The 19,777-nt window shown below is 39.8% G+C and overlaps 1 protein-coding gene and 1 long non-coding RNA gene across 4 annotated transcripts in view; one reads left to right on the forward strand and one right to left on the reverse strand.

Moving 5' to 3' along the window:
- The window catches only part of LOC118532492 (uncharacterized), a 177,378-nt gene that overhangs the window by 82,111 nt on the left and 75,490 nt on the right, over window positions 1-19,777 (forward strand). The window contains exon 3 of the long non-coding RNA XR_013450144.1: window positions 3,438-3,594. This is a non-coding gene — a long non-coding RNA (uncharacterized LOC118532492). The remainder of the gene's footprint in view (window positions 1-3,437; window positions 3,595-19,777) is intronic.
- IQCH (IQ motif containing H) overlaps window positions 1-19,777 on the reverse strand; it is a 209,030-nt gene that overhangs the window by 64,548 nt on the left and 124,705 nt on the right. For 2 of the 3 annotated variants that reach the window (XM_078078714.1, XM_078078713.1), the window contains exons 4-5: window positions 18,967-19,142; window positions 7,610-7,801 (exon numbers count right to left, since the gene is read on the reverse strand). In XM_078078714.1, coding sequence (XP_077934840.1) covers window positions 7,610-7,801; window positions 18,967-19,142 — 368 coding nt within the window. Of the gene's footprint in view, window positions 1-7,609; window positions 7,802-12,461; window positions 12,735-18,966; window positions 19,143-19,777 lie in introns of all 3 variants that reach the window. The other variant, XM_078078712.1, reaches the window with a different exon arrangement.

Genomic DNA, 19,777 nt, shown 5'->3' on the forward strand with positions numbered 1-19,777 from the left:
GCTCTGTGTTTTTCAGCAAAGCAGATATTTCCAAAAGAACTCCAAGGGGGACTTCCCGGATGTGAAAACACTAACCAATTCTCGTTTCTCTCAACTTTTGCTTTACTCCTTCCTTCCACGCTGTTATTGCGAAAAACTGGCAGTTAAATTCAATTGATTCAAAATATTCCGGATCCATATGGCCGCCAACCCTGGAGCTGAGGCGGCCATAGCGCCTCACTGCTGTTCTCAAGCATTTGCCTCTCCCCCAGTCCCCAGATGGTGGGAGTAGCATTTAAACCTCCTTTTCTCTGCCTTGTACAATAGACCTTGGCACCATTTCAACTGTTTACTCCGGTAATTAACAGCTCTGATACCACAACAATTACAACTCCTACACTCTCACCACAATAATGCTATGAATTAGTGAGAGCTAATGGCTGGAAGGTAGAGTGTTTCCAGACTGTGAGATCTGTGCATTTTTAGAATAAAATAAAAGGTACAAACAGCACGCTTGCAGTAGACAATGATTACCTAGTAATTAGTTTACACAAAGCTTCCTATTTAATGGCAAAACGCTGTAATTAACGTGTGACAGAAAATCAAAGGGTACTTTGTAAGCATATGAAAAATTAACACTGCAGGCCCATAGCTTTATGTACTGATTAGAAGCATATTAAATCAATAGGACACACAAACCAACAGCTTGTATGGCTGGTTATTATAGGTCCTCGGAAGGGGGACCTGGCTTTCATTTACTCGGGGAGGCAATTTTCCTTCTCCTGTCATCTTCCTCAGGCCCCAGTGAAGTACCTCAAATCCATTCCTGGCAGCTTCGTGAAAATAACCATTGAACTGGAAGAAAACATTCTAAGTCATTCTCAGAGATAAGGAAAAATATGTAAATGATTAAAGCTTTCCAATGATTGTGGTGACGTGCTGATACACTAATTAGAAAAGACACCAACCGGAACCAGAAAATGAAGCAACTGGGTCTCAAGCTTGTGGTCAGAGTAAGCTCTACTTTATCAGGTCAATGCCTCTTTATTCAACATGTAGAAAATGAATATAACTGGAATTATCTTCTATTTTCAAATGATAAGCAACCAGACTGCTGCCAAGGTTTATTCTTTTAAAGGCATTATCTGGTACATCACTGGGTAGGCACAATTGGGTCAATATTGTATATCTTCAACAGCCACAATCCTATAGAATGATAACTGATGCACAGAATAATATTCTGGAAGCCTACAAGAGGCTAAAGGAACTTCTGAATCACCAAAGGGACATTAAGTTATATATACTTGTTCAATGTCACGGGCACTTTAATTGTAATACAATTTTATGGTAATATTGATAATAACAGGTAGCATTTCTCTAAGGCTTATTGTGTGCTAAGTACATTGCTAGCCAATTTACAAGGGTATCTTATTTAATTTTAACACCCCCCCCCCCCCCCCCCCCCGCCACGAGGCAGGTACTAATGTTATCCCTCTTTACAGATGAGGAGGTAGAGACCTGGAGAGCAAGAAAGTGATTGTCATGGCTCTCCCCCAGTAACCTTGATGTGCTTGGGCTACAGAACCCCACGGAGCCAGACCACCTCCTGGTTATCCTGAACGTTCAATTATTCAGACTAGTCTATTCCAACACTCATTCAGCTTAAGAGGGAGTTTACCACGCCAACCTGGAACAGGAGACTAAAAAAACACAAACAAAATATGTGGTTGCATATCCAAAAAACAAGGTTTGAAATGCCCACCATATTTTTATTGCTACATTTGATCCTGAAGTTTGGCTACTCTGAGCTTTGTGGGAATTTATTTACAGGCTTACTGAAATGATCATGCTACTGTATTAAGTTGAGGAAGGCATTGAAAGTTGGACATCCCTGTGAACGATCAAAGGGTGATATCTAAAACTCACTCTCATCGCCCAACAACATATATGGGTATGTGAGACGGTTGCTTTGCAAAAAACTGGATCCTAGGGACTTCCCCAGGAGGGCTTCAGCTCCTCTGTAGCTCTCTGGTGTGCCCTCCTACCTCTCCACCCTGCTGCCTTTGGGGGAAATTCCAGTACAAAGGCTACTGTGTTTGGGAATGTTTGTATTTCCCCCATCTCTGTAGAAAGCAGAAAACCTGTCCCTCGGGGCAGCGGGTCACAATGGCAGAGACCTGGGGGAAAACACTGCTCTGGGATTTTCAAACAAGGGGTCTTTTCTAAATGGCCTCACCTCAATGTGGCAAGAACACTGGGCCAGGGGAGTGGATGTGGATTCCAGGTTAGGCACCATCATTTATAAGCTACATGAACTTGGGCAAGTCACTTAACTACCTAAAGCATTGGTTTCTCCGTCTGTAAACAGAATAACAATACTTATCAACGTGGTGTGGAGGTAAATGAGTAGAAACCTCAGGGTTTTTATGAGATTGAATGAAACAGTTCCTGTAAAGGGCTGAAAGGCTTGGCACCGCCCAGCTGTTCTACAATGCTAATTATTATTGTTATTATTATTGAGAAATGCAGGGAAACGTCAAGACTATAACAGTGTATATTCATATATCTGAGAAAATGCCTCATCTCATGTATAGGCCAGTATTCTGACAGTTACTAAATACGTAAAGATAATCTAAGAAGTCAAGATTTTAATATATAAAAATAAACAAATATAAAAAACAAATAATCATTCATATGGAATTTAATGACTAGGGAAAATGATCACCCTAGAGTTTTCCTTCAGCTAGGAAACCTAGATTTTCTCTTAATACCAAGATGCTGTGTTTTTGATATAAAAGACAAATAATAAATAAGGACGTGAAAAAAGGATCCCTTGCTAGTAACCAAGTAATAGCAATTAGAAGATACATTTTGACATCTAAAATAAAAGTACAAACAGTTCATCATATCCAGTGCTGGTAAGATGGTGGCAAAACTTGTATGCTCATTCTCTGCTAGCAGCCTTGGAAATTGGTACTACCTTCTTAGAAAGTAATGGGGCAGCATGTAACAAGAGCCATAAAACATTCTACTCCCGAGTCTTTCTCTGCAGGAAATAATTCAGCAGAAGTAAAAAGAGATGTATACAAAAACCAAAAATAAAAACAAATCTTTTTGTCCTCACTCTTCCCCCCGCCCCCAAAAAGTTGGAAAGAATATAAATTTTCAAGTTAGTTGAATGGTTTAATATGTTAGAGTAAATCAATACAAGGGAATATTATATAGCCATTGATTGTGACAACTACCTGTAAACGTGGAGGATATTTAGGACCTGATGTTTAAATAGCATATATGCTATTATTGTAGCTATAAGAAATAAATGTAGCACACTGGAAAATTAATACACAAAAATGAAACAATTAAGTTTGGGAAAAGTGATTATGTACTTATTTGTTTAAATATTTCCTTAATCTTATTATATTATCATTTAGCTTTTCTAAAAAATTATATGGTTACAGGGTAATGGTTCTTTGGAGTCACCTAATATACCTGCTGAATTCCACCTAAGCACCAAGCTCAGCCATCCTACAGAAGCTCCTGTGACCCAGAGGCAAGGGCATCTCAAGGGATGGAGGTCTTCACAATAGAGACATGGAGTTCTAAGGCACTGACTAGGTAGGTGATGGTTCTCCTCTGTAATTTTGTTTGCTGATTTCGTTCTACAAGGAAGCAAAACAACTACTATGGTTTATTCTACTTTTTCTTGGCGTGGATGCCTTGAATTCATATTTTTAATTTTAATTTTTATTTTAAGTAGCCTCCACCCCCAATGTGGGGCTTGAACTCATGACCCTGAGATCAAGAGTTGCATGTTCTACCTACTGAGCCAGCCAGGTGCCCCTGTATTTTTAATATTTTTAAAAATAGATTGTTTTCCTTGATGATCCCCAAATTAATTTCAGACGTCTAACAAAGTACACAAAAGTACAAGTAAACATAAAACTGCTCTTGGGGGGTGACTGGGTGGCTCAGTCGTTAAGCGTCTGCCTTTGGCTCAGGTCACGATTCCAGGGTCCTGGGATCGAGTCCCACATCGGGCTCCCTGCTCAGCAGGGAGTCTGCTTCTCCCTCTCCCTCTGCCCCTCTTCCCTGCTTGTGGTCTCTCTCTCTCTCTCAAATAAATAAATAAAATTAAAAAAAAAAACTGCTCTTGGATGGGCTAAAATAGCAATATTTTGTAGTAGCATTCAAGAGGCAGTTCAATTTCCTTTTCCTCCCTTCTCTCCTAAGTAAGCCCTTGGCATCCTATACTGTCCATCCAGGGAAACAGAGGCCAAAAGAAGGGCTGCACAGAGAAATCCAAAATTAAACTGGCTTAGCTCTTTACATGGAGAAACTGTTCTGGAAAGACCTTTTCTTGCAAAGCAGCATTGCCAGTAGCATCTCTGCCACCAGGCCAGTCTCCCAGGAGTGAGGGAGGGAAGATGTACCCTTTAAAAAAGGAAAGAAAGAAAAAGAACCACAAGAAGGATGGGTACCGCAGCAAATGTCTACCTGGGTCTCCCTACACTGTCTTGGGTGAGAGTGGCCAGGAAGGCTTTTCCCCTACAAGCGTGCCCTTTGTTTAAGCCTTTATTCCTACTAAAAAAAAAGAAATAGCCCCCACTGGGGAGTGGGGTGTTTGGAGTGTGTGCAACGGCAAGTGTGTGGATTCATTAAACCTTAACAAGCATTCAGTAGTTAAGTAAATGAAGTTTATGGGGACCTGTTGGGGGAAGTAGGTTTTGTCAGTTGACAGGATGAAGAGAGAAAGGTTGGTACCAATCCACCATGAAAACAAAATGAGAGTTGTGCTCTTTTGCCCCTGTGGCCATCATGTAACATTACACTTTTCCTAAGATCACTTACATGTCTATACTGATTTTTTTTTTTTAAATGTGACTACAGCTTTTCCAGCATTTGTTGACTCCACAACTTCGTTTCGAGTCTCAATTGCAAACAGTCAAATAACTCTGGCTCTAAATTAGATAAGTAGAAAAAAAAAGATGATCTTTGTATTAGATCCTTGAGTCTACACTGAATCATGCCTACATCTAAAACCAATATCTGCATAAGATGCAAGAGAATCTCAAAACAGTTCAAACTCCCATAAACAGCACTGTTTTTAATCTGTTGCCTACAACATACCAATGAGAAAAATCATGGTATCGTGTCATAAAGTGCTATGCAAATGATGCTATTTCTAAGTATTAACATAATTCAGTGCTTACAGTCATATTCTCATTTCTAATAATTCTCCCAGAATGGAGTCTTTCTCTGGACTCTTAGCCTGCAGGATAGTCTTTCATCAAGAAGCTGAAATTTTTAATAACCTGCCAGCATATGTTTTGTATGTGCCAGGCTAGGCTTGATGACACAACATCTTCATTATCAAAAGAAACAGGTCTACAAACTGTAATAGGACATTAAAACATGCCTGTGCTCATAAAGTAATGCTTTGATGTCTAAATGTGCACCATTACCATGGTCTTCTGGAACAAAGGATAATTCCAATCCTAAATTCTCAATAGCTGCACTCAGTGGAGATGGCAGTTCACTTCTATTCTGAATACAATTTCACTTTGAAGGCAAAAGAATGTCAATAGTCTCCTACAAAAAAAAAAAAAAAGCTCTTCGGAACCGCTTTACTTTTCGTTTTTATTTTTGGCTTCTAACTACATCCTGGCTAAGCACAGTCCCTCACGGTATTAAAAAGATTTCTGAATAATTATTTTTTCCTTGTTAAGTTAAAAAAATGATGTAGATAATTAATTATTCAAGAGTTTCACATTTAATAATATTAACACTAACGCCAAATGTATTTGGTGACAATTTTAAACGGTGTAGTTGAAAGTAATTGAAATTAAATAACGTGTAGTCAGGTTTTAAGTGCAATTCAGCCACATGTTATTATTCTAACCATTTTTTAAACTTAAAAGTCAAACATTTTAAGTTTATCATAGTCTAGTACCAGGGAATTATTTAAAAATGATTAGCTTGAAATATTGAGAAAAATACCTCACACACGAACATTTTGATTTTTTTTAAATAAAAAAGTCTTATTTTCATGGTTTAATCTCAGCTGTTTTGCTTTAAAAAGAAAATTGAAATAAATATACAATATGAAATAAAATCCAGTTTAACGAGAACACAAGAGATATCTCTATGGGCCTCAAAATTAAATACATTTTCCTTGTTTTATTTTTTTTTCTAGAAGAGTAATTCACTTTGGTATCCTTTAAATAATATGTAAAAATCTGGCCATGACAGTGCATTTAGTCCATTCACTGATTGAGGGGGAAGAAAAGCCCGGAATAGATCATGGGGAGAACAGTAACATTTATCAAAGGGAACTCTCTCTTCTGACTGTTCCCTAGATTTATTCGTCATTTCATTTCCACAAGAATAATGTGGTTCTCTCTTGTGCGCCCCTCCCTTTCCATCACTCGTGTCTTGATTCATATACTGTTGTAGTGGGATGCTCAATGCAGATGCAACTTACTGCCCAGCCCACCGCTATGTATGTTGGCAGGGAAGGAATCAGTTAAGGGAATTTGCACCCACATTTTCCTATCAGTTATGCTTTCATTAGTACGTCAGCCAAAATAGACATTTGACATTCAGAGAAGCCAGGGAGGTCTAGGCCTCTGGATGAAAAGTGAGGCAGCTTTAAGAATGGTGGGTTTAATTGATATATGAAGCCATTAAAATTACTTTAATTATTAAGCAAGTTTAGAACAGACTAAGAAGTTGTACAATTCATCCTTCCACCAGTATACGTGGAAAAACCTATATACAACCACTCATGTGTTAAGGCTTCTTTCCTATTATTTAGCTTTTGCTGGGAGATTTTCTGGCTGAGATGTATTATTTTCTCAACATCTCATAGGGACCAGCAGTTACATAAATTTCCTTGAACTGTCTTCAAAAACATATGACTGCTGACAGAATGCTTTTATACATTAGCTTCCAGGTGACAACCATTCACTACTAGAATTTGTCTCTCATAATAAAACACAGCCAGCTTAATAACAACAGTTGTTAGAAGCACATGATCGAGACTCACTTAGACCAAAAGATGAGATTTGTAATGCTATTTGAATATGGTAAAAAAAATTACTTCCTAATTATCATAATCAACTTGAAGATGTGACTGAAGACTTTTAGGGCCCAAAGAAGGGACATTTAAAATAACCTAATCATACAGGCTTCCAGTTATGAATATAACTGGAATGAATAAGTCATGGGGATGAAAGTGACAGCATAGGGAATGTAGTCAATGGTATTGTCATAGTGCTGTATGGTGACAGATGGTGGCTACGCTTGTGGTGAGTACCGTCTAATGCATAGAGTTGTCGAATCACTGTTTGTACACCTGAAACCAATGTAACTTTGTGCGTCAACTCTACTCAAATTTAAGAAAATTTTAAAAATATATTAGAAATAATATTAAAGTAACTTGATCAAGCCCATTCACTTTGTATGTGAGGATTGAGGCCCAAGAAAGTCAAAATGACTGGCCTAAGATCTCACTGCTGACAGGTGATGCAGCTGAGTCTAGAAGAAAGTGCTTTCACTGCCCAGCTGAGCCTTTTTCATCATCTGCTAACTGCGCACAGACACCATGGGCTTATGTCAACACTGAACTCACTTGTGCCCATTTCTTCCTCCAGTTCTCGTGGCCGTATCTGCCCCTCTCCTGTAGGAACCACTTGTAGCACTGTAGGTGGGAAGGAATGTCACAAAATGCAGTCCCGTTTCCTCCAAACTCATAGTCCATTTTAAAGAGCCAGCGTTGGATTTCCAGGTGATCTATGACCAGCTGACCCAGCTGTTCTAGCATCTGTGGGGCCCAAGACACAGCAACATTTAATATGGCTCGTTTTCTAGATTCCTTCTTATTGTATTAACTTACTTGTACTTCTTAGGTATATTCAAATGGTCTGTTCGTTTGGTTATCTTCTAATTATTACGACAGATTAGAAGTTTTAAGTGATATATATATATATATATATACACATATATATATACATACATATATATATGATGTGAAGAAACCACTAACCCCTGGGACCAAAGGTATGTTTAAAAGTATAGTCTTACTTTGAGAAATTCTGAAATTATCATTTTGCTGGGGTTTTTGAAGGCAAAAGAATCTCTGAATATTTGTAATTGAATCTTGGTGTAGTTTTGTTTCTTTTTTAGAGCGTTATGTGTTTAAGGGTTTTATTTATTTATTTGAGAGAGAGCGAGAGAGAGAGAGAGAGAGAGAGCACAAGCGGGGTGAGGGGCAGAGGGAGAAGCAGACTCCCCACTGAGCAGGGAGCCTGATGCGGGGCTCCATCCTGGGACTCCAGGATCATGACCTGAGCCAAAGGCAGACGTTCAACTGACTGAGCCACCCAGGCACCGCTAGAGCTTTATGTGTTTACTTATTGATTTTTCAAATGCTTTTTTTTTTTTTATAGTTTCAAGACCATAATGAGTTATAGTCTTGAAAACTTTAACTGTTTGGAGGTTTATAACATTTCTAAATGTTATAACCTATAAAGGTTTAATTGTTTCCTCATTAACATACATGAAATGCATTTGTTTGGTCAATTGGCCAGGTATGTCATACGTATTATGTGAACAAGACAGATAAAGGAGATAAAACATTAATGAAAACAACTATGTTTTATTTGAAACAGTATTCCAGCAAGAACTGGGCTCAATCCCATGGAAATGGAAGGGATAGAAGTTGAAGCTTTATTATCACAAGGATAGCAACATCTAACATTACTGAACTCTCCATAGGAGCTGGGCATTTGGCTAGGCTCTTTATATGATTTTCTCTTATAATACGCAAATATGAAGCAGGCATCATTATTAGTTCCATTTTATATATGAATAACTGAGACTCAGCTGATTTATTATTATTACTATTTTTAAAGATTTTATTTATTTATTTGAGAGAGAGAGCATGAGCAGGGTGAGAGGCAGAGGGGGAAGAAGAGGGAGAAGCAGACTCCCCACTGAGCAGGGAGCCCGAGGCAGGGCTCAGTCTCAGGATCCTAGGATCCTAACCTGAGCTGGAGGGTGATACTTAACCAACTGAGCCACCCAGGTGCCCCGAGACTCAGCTAATTTAAATAACTTGCCCACAATCACGGATCACCTGGTGTTAAGTGGAAAAGCAGAGACTCCACCCAGGATGCTCTGATTCCAGCACCTAAGTTCATTCCTTCTCCTCCATGCTGCCTACCTCAGCCTGCAGAGAGGTGGAGGAGGAGGGTGAGATGGAGAAAGAAGTCAGAAGGGGAGCAAGAGAAGCAATTTTCCTTGTAGTCAATTAAGCCACTTAGGATAAATTTGAATCAGGCAAAAGTCTATAGCCCAGATTACTTGATTATAAGGAATACTCTACTAGTAGAGCCTTGGAGAAAAACAACCCATTAGATCACAGAATGATTTTTTGTCTGGTCTTCCCGTCAGAAGGTTGTGGTCTGTATTACCCAGAAAGAAACACAATAGTACTAAGCATTCTCTCTTTTGAGCTCTCTTGACTATGGTCCTCTGTACTTGGGGAGGTCTCTGTGACATTCTCTTCTCTTTAGATGAGTTTTTGCTCACCAAATGGATTTTTAATTTTTGGTTTTTTAACCAAAGAGTGTGAAAGGACTCAAGATTGTAGTTCTGTTGAAGTCTGGAGCTAGAAGATTAAAATTATTTTGATTAAAGACACAATCTGTTCTCTTGTGTTGTGTCTTTTCAGCAAATCTTCCTGGGGGTGTTACACTACACAGCAGTATGGAAGTGATATCAAAATGGGCATACTTGGGATCCCCAGAAGCCCCATGCCACCATGGGGTATTCAATTAGGGTGGAAATGGAATTGTCTTAGCTCCCTAATTATCAAGTAGTGTCTGTAGATAATTTGGTGTTTAAATGACAAGTACTCTTGTCTGCATACCATATGGCTATGAGCATAGCCTAGGAAGGTTTTGTAATATTCCAGAGTTACATCCCTTCTTTCTCTAATGTGTTGAGAAGACAGATTCTATATTTAATCATACTTTGCTGTATCATGATCGCACTTTGCAGAAGTAGAAATGGTCTCTGGCTGTTAATATCTGATGAAATTCTCTTGCTAATGTAAGGAAAGGTGTTCCAGCCTTTTTAGTGTTCTGGCCTTCATAGCCTTTTTCACTGTATGTTCAGATATATTGTATATTTGGAAGTTTCAACTACTAACAGAATTATTATCTGTGTCTTCCAAATCCTATTATTTGTTGCTTCTGAGATTCCTATAAATGGGTGTCTGTTGATGGATCCCCTACAGTAATGAAGAGGATCAATAGTATTGTAAAGACTGCACCACTGGAAAGAATTATGTGCTATCTTTAAGTGAAAATTGAACAGTGCTTTAAAAATAGCATCGCCAGTTTTGATTATTTAACCGAAGCTGTCAATACTTTATACAGAGCACATGTCAGAAAGAGAGCTTGCATGGTTACTTTATGGATCAAAAGAGGAAATGCTCACTGGGCTCATGCTAGATTTAAAAAATAAACAAATAAATTACTTAATCATAAACCAAATGACTTTATGCTATTTCCAAACATTTATCAATTTTCTATTTGAGTCTATCTGTTCAAAAGAGGTAATATATTTTTTAATTGCCATTCATTTTATACTAGTGTAGACCAGAAGTAGAAAAATGTCAACTGCTAAAATCCAGCTGATAGTTGGGAATATTTATTCACCTAAATTAAAATAATCACAGCTTTCTTTCACCAGCTTTAAGTTTATGATGCACATTGGTAAAAAGTCAGCGTTATTGATTCATCACCATCTGCAAATTCAAAACGCTGACACACTCAGATAGATTAGGTAGGGCAGTCACTATCTGGAAAAATCTCAATGGAGTACTTTAATTCTTGATGACCTCCGACATAACGTTTTCAAACAAGTGGAGTGGAAGTCAGTGATAACTTGGTTTATTGTGATACGATTTGCACATGCCATAGATTAAATGACATCCCTCAAATCCAAGTTGTCTACGAGGAGGTTTTTAATCCTGCTTCTGAATACCAGCATGAGAGGGAGGTTTTACTGCATTCCACAGTGAACTGTACACAGTTCTACAACATTTCCTAGCAAAGATGGCCTGAGTTCTCTGTCAGTCAAGATGAAAGCAAGACTTCATATAAATTTTGCACATACATTTTAAAGTTTTGAAGACCGTTTCATGTAATATACATGTGTAAAATTATAGTTTTATAGTGCATTTCACTTGTCTCAAGTCTCTCAGCTGAGTATTCCACTGGGAAGCAGAGTCAAGCGATCCACTTTGTTACCTTCAAATTCCAGTGGAGACTAATGGCGGTGAACAGTGGGGCACACCGGTTTAGGGGGAGCCTCTCTCTCACTCACTAAAATTGCCTGTGCTTTGTCCAGACTCTGCCATCTTTAAGAGCAACTTCCTTCATGAGCCCATGTATTGCCCAAGAACACTCTAGCAAGACTGAAACATTTTAGGGCAATTTAATAAGTTAACAATACCTTCAAACTAGTCTCTGAGAAGTACAGTTTGTTGGAAGGCTTGGTTCTGGGGGCTTGGAGACTATGCCATATAGAACATCATGATCGAGTGACTGAGGGAAGAAGGAGGATCCCTAAGTGTCGTCCCTCACACACTGCTTCATTGAGCACAGTTCTTTAGGTTCCTGAGAACTGGATGCCTGCAGTAGTTGTGATTGGCTAGGAGTAATGGTTAAGAAATCTACTGAAACAGAGGTGAGGAAATGTTAACAGCCATTTGTCTTTTTATTTCTTTCTTGTGAAAAAAGGTAGTGGTTAAATGGGAGAACACGTGCCAGAGCTGACTTAAAGATCATTTCTAGTGACTAATATTATAGTTCTCTAAATAGTTAGGATCCTGTCTGCTGGAGGAATGCATAGCCAGAGACCTGGTCCAAAGCAAAGACACAGATGCAGGTAGTTTTATTCTGGATCCATTTCCTGTCCTCTTTCTGGGATTTTCCTCCTACTGCCTTTATGGCCCCTTCCTGAGAGCCAAGGATGTCTGCAGCCCTCTGCTGTAGGACCTCCGCAACCTGACTCGGCAGAAAGGCTCGCTCACTGGGGTTTTCCAAACCTGCTCCTTTTCACCAAAACTGCCTCTCACGTTTCCTAGGGTCCTCCTAAATGACTGGCTAGCTAATATGATGATCAATTAATCCATTTTAAGGTGATAAATACTAAGAGCGGATTAGTACATGGACAGGGCCTTCAATGGCTTAACACAAATGAGTAAATATCTTGAGTAATCCCCGCAATTTCTGCAAGGCCAACAGGAAGAGCCTTTGAAACATGAAGGCCTCAAGCAGATCCCATCAAATAATTTAATCATTCCATATATTCTTCATCGGGTAGGGCTGGCCTCAGAAGCCCTGAAGTTCCCACAAGGTCAAGAGGGTGTGACATACTTGAACAGAGCCTCACTCTGTCCACCCACATACCTGTTGGTGACAATAGATGCCATACACTCCAGGAGGGACTGGCACATTGGCGCTCTCAAAGACCCATTTGCTTCCAGACTTGCTACTGTAAAGATGAGCTATTTCAGGCTCTGGACCCAGGATGGGTAAGTTTAACATATCCGCCACGGCCAAATCATCTCTGTGGAGGAGCCCGCTGACAATGTAGGCCTCTTTTCCTTGGATGAGATTTTTTATTCTCTTGATCGCCTTGGGACTGTACATCAGGTAAGTGGCCAGGCACATATGATGCTTCTGGGGGGAGACCATATCGTTCTTGTTAAAAGGTGTTCTTTCCGGGGCGCCTGGGTGGCTCAGTTGTTTAAGCGACTGCCTTCAGCTCAGGTCATGATCCTGGAGTCCTGGGATCGAGTCCCGCATCGGGCTCCCTGCTCGGCAGGGAGTCTGCTTCTCCCTCTGACTCTCCCCCTCTCATGCTCTCTATCACTCTCTCTCTCAATAAATAAATAAAAAAATCTTTAAAAAAAAAAAAAAAAAAAAAAGGTGTTCTTTCCTAGTCCATATGCCTAATTTATAACGTTGCACACAATAAATGCATTATTAATAGCAGGCTGGGTTATGACCTATCCTGTTGTTTAGCAATTTAAATTGATAAAAGCTGTTGGGGTGAGGCTCCATAATCGCTCACATCTTTAGTGTGTTGGAAATAGGCTCACTGGGAATAGAACTAATTACTACACATCTGTATTTATTTGATCCATGTGGAATTATCCTTCTGTCAGAAGGAAAAGAGGCTGGCGGCCTTTGGAAAATAGTGATTCATCTCTGCAACACTTCTGGCATGGTTTAACACTAAAGCGTCTGGAAAATCAATACAAAAAATGAAGAAAAAAGCCTTACAGTATGCTTGACTATATGGGACTCTTAATCCGGCAACTCTTCAAGTGACTGGTTAGGCAAAGGGCACTCAATACTCTCTTTCCAAAGTTCGACCACCAAGTCCATTTTAGAAAATATGTACTTTTATAATGATTGTTTTGGTTTTTAGCCAACACTCTGGAGAGGATTCATGGGTAGAAAATATTTGAAAACTTCAGCAAGACTTAAATTTATTTTCCAATGGAAAATTCTTTTTATTTTTGACTATTTATTTATTTATTTTTTATTTTGACTATTTAGACCTCACTCAGTAATACATGTGACTGCTCATTCAATAAAATAAACAATTCTGGCATGTCTAGGAGGGGCGGAGGACAGAGCCAGTTGGTCAGCACATACCAAAACCAGTACAAGCATGTCTCTGCGTTCAAGGAGTGGGAACACAAATGAGTACAGTCAATGGATAACCAATACAAGGCAGAGAAGGGCCATAAAGAGTTACAGAGGGCTGGGAGTCATGGAGGAGGGAGGCAGAGGCCATGTGCTGGTGGGGACATGGAGATGGCAAATTACTCATTCTCCTTGGACCTCAGTTTCCTCATCTGTAAAATGAGTATAATAACAGTACCCATCTCATAGGCATGCTGTGAGGATTCAGTGAGATAAATGCATGGAAAGCACTTATATAATAAGCACATAATGAATGTTAGTTCATATTATTATTATGAAAGAGTTTGGGGTTGAGGTGAATTTTGAAGGATAAGGGAGGATTTAATCAGGTGAGGATGGGCATAGGAAAGACATTAGCCAAGGATGGAATATGAGAACCCAAGATTGCTCATTTCCTCTAGAGAGGAGGGCATCATGGCACGTGAGAAGGTGCTAGGGACTTGGGAGTGCTGGCTTAGAATCCAGCTCTATCACTTATAAGCTACCTGAACCTGGGCAAGTGACTTATACTCCCTCTGCCTAAGTTTCTCCATCTGTTTTTTTTTTTTTTTTTTAAGATTTTATTTATTTATTTGACAGAGAGAAAGATAGCGAGAGCAGGAACACAAGCAGGGGGAGTGGGAGAGGGAGAAGCAGGCTTCCTGCCGAGCAGGGAGCCCGATGCGGGGCTCGATCGCAGGACACTGGGATCATGACCTGAGCCGAAGGCAGATGCTTAACGACTGAGCCACCCAGGCGCCCCTGTATTTTTTTTTTTTAAGATATATTTATTTTATTTTAGAGAGAGAGTGAGAGCAAGTTGGGGGAGGAGCAGAGGGAGAGACTCCCCAGGCAGACTCCCTGCTGAGTGGGGAGCCAGATTCAGGTCTCGATCTCATGACCCATGAGATCATGACCTGAGCCCAAACCAAGAGTCGGACGTTCAACTGACTGAGCCACCCAGAATGCCCCGGTTTCTCCATCTGTTAAGTGGAAATAAAAATACCTATTTGCTGGGTTGCTCTAAGGCTAAAATAAGATCATGAATGTAATACACCTGTTATAATGCATGGCATTGAGTTGATATTCAATAAATGGTACTAATTATTATTACAGAGAAAAACTCTCTTTTAAAATAAAGTCATTAAAAATGCCATGCGAATTATATAATGCAAGGTGCCAGGGTCTTAAGGGAGTTAAGGGATTTTGCAGATTCGCACCTACTTCCCCAATTCTGGTCAAAATTATCTACTCAACATGGCATAAAAATGTGGAGAAAAGCTACGCAACTGTTTCCGGGAATGTTAGCAGCACCAGTTTGCAAACCGTTAGAAGATGTAATGATGAGTATGGGAGAAAGAGAGCGAGGAGAGCCCCTGGGTTTCAGTCCTGCCTGAATTTGTAACTTGCAAGGTGATTTAGAAAACTCGACCTTTCTGAGCCTCAGCCCCCATATTCAAATGATGCATTGACTAGAAGTCTCTGGGGTCTTTCCAGCTTTGAAATAACTTTCCCTTTCAAACCAGAGCTCTTCTGGGCTTAATGTTTAATGGGTACAGAAATTCTGCTTGAGATGTTGAAAAAGTTTTGCAAATGGATAATGCGATGATTGCACAACAGTGGGAATGTACTTAAAGCCCCTGAACTGCACACCTAACATGATTAAAATGGTAAATTTTATGTTATGTATATTTTGCCCCCAGTTAGAATAAAAGACAAAAAACAGAGCCCCTCTGAGAAGAGGATTTATATAATTTACACTATAGGGCCCTTCTTCCAGGGCAAGTGTTCTATTCTAAGCTCTTAGATCTATGTCATATGCCTTTTCTACCATTATTTAAATCCATTTTCAACACCTACTTTGGAGACTGCAATTCTGGGAAACCCAGTGCTCCACCACACAATGGCTGGTACCCCCTCTTGAGTTTGTGTTTCCCATCTGGTTAATCACCATCTTTTCTCCTTGTTTATCTCACCCCTCTCCTTACCCCACAAATTATTACAATGAGGAAAGGTAAAAAAATTAAGTGTTGGGGAGAACTGGGGACTTGAGTCATAATATATGTAACATGGTGAGCTTTACAGGGTACCTAGAAGAATGCTTTAAGGTGGCCGTGCTCTCAGTGTCAAGGTCACAAGGCCAAAGCCTCTGACACTATTCTCTTGTTTGATCCATAGAACACTGTACCAATGAACAGCTCCTCTTTTGGAGGTGAGGAAACGGAGGCTCAAGTGACTTGCCCAAAGTCACACACGTAGCAAACAGCAGAGGCAAGATTGAAACCCGGGGACTGGCACAGTTTTGTGCTGCAGTTACCACAACTTCTCCCATTCTCCAGACTGAGTAGTGAAGGTCTGGTGAGTTTATGAGGTGTGATGAGGGGGTGGCAGATGCAGTGATAGAACCTAATATTGGAGTTCTGAGCCACTTCCAGTCAGGTTGGGGCTCTGGCTCCTCTCTTGGTGAGCACGCAGCCGGACTCTGGTTTATAGTCATCTGTGGGCCTGCCTTGTTCTTCAGGCAAGATGGTCCCATAGTATTGTGTTCAATATGTGTTTAGTAAAGATTTGAATACGAGTGAGTGATGGCACAGAACACATTACTGACCGCGGGTCTTGTATGACCATTGAGAGAAAATCATGATCATCAGATCCAGGCAGCAGATTAGCATAGATGACAAAAGTCTAAAATGTTCCCAGTTCCATAACATTATACATACATTTGATTTATCACCACTAATTTTTTTTTGGACCTGAAACAAAAAGTAGTTGTTTGGGATGTCTTCGTAAACATTAAAATGTTCACAACCAGACATGATGACTTTATAAGAGCACTTTTTACCATTACAGATTCAAGCATCACATAGTAACTTGGAGAGATGTACAAACAGATTTTTGGCATGCTTTAAAAAAATCTCCTCAAAGCCATCCATTTGAATGAAAATCAGCACTGATACAATCTCTCAAACCCATTAAAAGGAAATAAAGCAATAACTAAACATGAGCGGGAACTGATGTGAAAGTGAGAGTTTAATTTTTGTATTTTAAAAAGTTGATTGCCTATGAGTGATTAATTACTCAAATAATTTAAATTTAAACTATGAGAAGTATTAAGCACTTAAAATATTCCCTACTCGTTTCTACTCACCAAGATGCAGACCTAACTATGAATGTGACTCAGTGCATCTGTTAGTGCCAACTGCCTATCTCTTGCTTAGAAGCTGAAGAGTGGACTGCAGGGCACCTGTCTCAAGTAACAGGATTGTAGAGCTGGAAGGGTCTTTGAAATGCCCTTACCCATCACCTGATTGTATAGATGAAGATCAGAGGACCAGAAAGGTAAAGGGAACTGCCCAAGCCACAGGGGCATCCAGGAGCAACGCAATCATTCCAATTCATGATAGTGTTCTGGGGTCGGACAGATTTTAGTTTAGACTCTGACCCCACCAAGAACTTTGGACTAGAAAATGAGACTTGGTTTCCTCAGCCATAGAAAGAGATTGATCATTTCTGTCTTGTTGGCATTGTTCTGAGGACCAAATGAGAAAATGTGTGCTAAGCATTTAAGAAATGTTACTTGTGCATTCACTTTCCTGTTCCCAAATTAGTGCCCCTTTCCCATTCCATGCCTCTTTGATATATATGGACTTTTCAGATGTGCAGAAACTCCTTATCAGCAGCTACTAGGCATTAGCTCCATTTTCTGGCTGGATAAAATCGGGAAATTAACTACACAGTAATGATAGTTTTTTCTTCCTTGCTTTCTAATGTCCACTCTGACCCTGCCACTGAGGCCAGGGGATAGCTAGAGAGCACCAAGCAATCCTTGCCCTGATGGAGGATATTGGGAGGTTCCTAAGAGCATAAGGAAGTGGTGATGATTTGTCCCCTGTCTTTTCTCTTGTTCACCCTGCCCCTGTATCCTCCTCCATAGCCAAGCAGTGCCCATGAAACAGAGCTAGGCAGAGAGCTTGGGGGGAACATTGAGGTATCCAGTTGTGAAAAAATAAAATGTTTATCTTGGAAGAAGAGAGTAAATCCTGATGACAATTCACTGAGTATACTAGCAAAGCAGAAATGTTATAGCAAACATACTCAGCCCTGGCAGGCCTTTTTTTTGGGGGGGGTGTCAAAACATCATGCATCTGAAGGGTTAATGGGTAGCAACAACACATAGCTAGTAAAGCATGCCCTCGGTTTCTTTGCCAATAAATAGAGCATAGATTTTGGTGCATCCCACTTGTGTGTGGAGAGAGCTATCTTTAGCAGCAAATTCAGACCCTTAATTATACAAAAAAAAGTCTCCTCAAAATTGTGTAGTCCATTAGGTATTAAAATGTTGGTTGCTTAAAATGGAAAGCTTAAATTCTTGTTAAAACATAGAGAAATTCATTTCATTTCTTTTTTTTTTTTTAAGATTTTATTTATTTGACAGAGAGAGAGACTGCGAGAGAGGGAACACAAGCAGGGGGAGTGGGAGAGGGAGAAGCAGGCTCTCCGCTGAGCAGGGAGCCCGATGCGGGGCTCGATCCCAGGACCCTGGGATCATGACCTGAGCTGAAGGCAGACGCTTAATGACTGAGCCACCCAGGTGCCCCGAGAAATTCATTTCAAGCCATCTCTTGCACTGCGCTTGTGACTCCATGAATTTCCCAAAAGCTCTTATGTGGGAATGGAGTTCCATTTAGAATTCATCCCATTCATTAAAAATCAGTACAAGTTAAAAAAAAAAATCTGAACCTCATTCATTATGAACCCTGTGATGTGGTAAATCAGGCCAAATTCCCTTGAGGAAATAAGTCCAGGGAGTAACAAAGAATAGCAGTGTGGAAATCAGAAAACAGGGGCCCTGGTCGAGGTTCTGTCCCTAACAAGCTTGGTGACCAAAGGTGGGCCCAGCCTTTCTCTGTCTTGGCGTCCACCACACAAAATTAAGGAAAAGGAACTATAGATGTTATAAATTTACCTACTTGATGGTACCACCCAATCACTGCAATTAGGCTTCAGCTATAGAGAAACTGGGCAAGAGTAGCTCAACTAAGTCTGCAAGTTAAACTGGGATATTTATTTCCTACAGTCCAACTAGTAGTCTAATCAGTAAAGCTGTTAAACTTGCAATAATATTTCACTGATGTGTACCAGAGCGTTGCAAGTTATAAAATTTCCAATTTAATTTTACTGCATCCCTGAAGCCATAGTAATTAGAAGACAGACTCACAGGGAAGATGTTTATAGCTTCAGGGGTGATAATTTTGAACCTGTCCTGCAGGTCACTTCTGTCCTCAAGGTTCCCCGATTTGACAGCTGCCTGTAGACTCAGGATTTTATTGTAATACTGCAGTAATTCATCGTTCATCTGAATGGAGCAGATGTAGATGACGCTCACATTGGCATCTAAAAACAACAGGCACAATGTTAATTACTGGTATAAAGGTAAATGACATTCTGAACTCTGGCATCAGATTGATGTTGCACAGTTTAAAATAAAGAGCATATCCAAAAACCACACTGAAGTTAATTTAGATTGGTTTTGTACAGATCTTCGCCATTTAACTGGCTTTTTTGCATTTTAGCATTTCTCTAAAGAAAAGATAAATAACATCACCACCAAAAAATAAGACACAATGATTCCTTCAGAAGGAGGGCTGTGAGGTACTATGGAAGTGTGCTTTCAAATAATACATAGGGATTTAGCCCCAGAACTACCATTAACATCAATGGGAATTGCATAGTGCTTTAAAAATTTATCCCATTAACTTCAGTAAATTATAAAACAGAGCTATTAACTTTAGAAAGCTGATGAAGTTGCAATTTCTTATTCTGCCTGGACTTGGCAGGGCCAATTCAGGGAACATCCTGTCCAAATAAATGGTCTGATTATGACCATAGCAATGATTATTTCAGGAAACCAACCTTTTCCCTGCTCCATTCCCAAAGAGGAGTATATTACTTAAATAGGACATCTAGTGATTCTTGGTTTAAAGGAAATGCTGTCTTAATTTAACTGTCTTTCTTAAGTTGTGCTTCTT

Source organism: Halichoerus grypus, chromosome 8 (genome assembly GCF_964656455.1).
Source record: "Halichoerus grypus chromosome 8, mHalGry1.hap1.1, whole genome shotgun sequence".
NCBI classification, from domain to species: Eukaryota; Metazoa; Chordata; class Mammalia; order Carnivora; family Phocidae; genus Halichoerus; species Halichoerus grypus.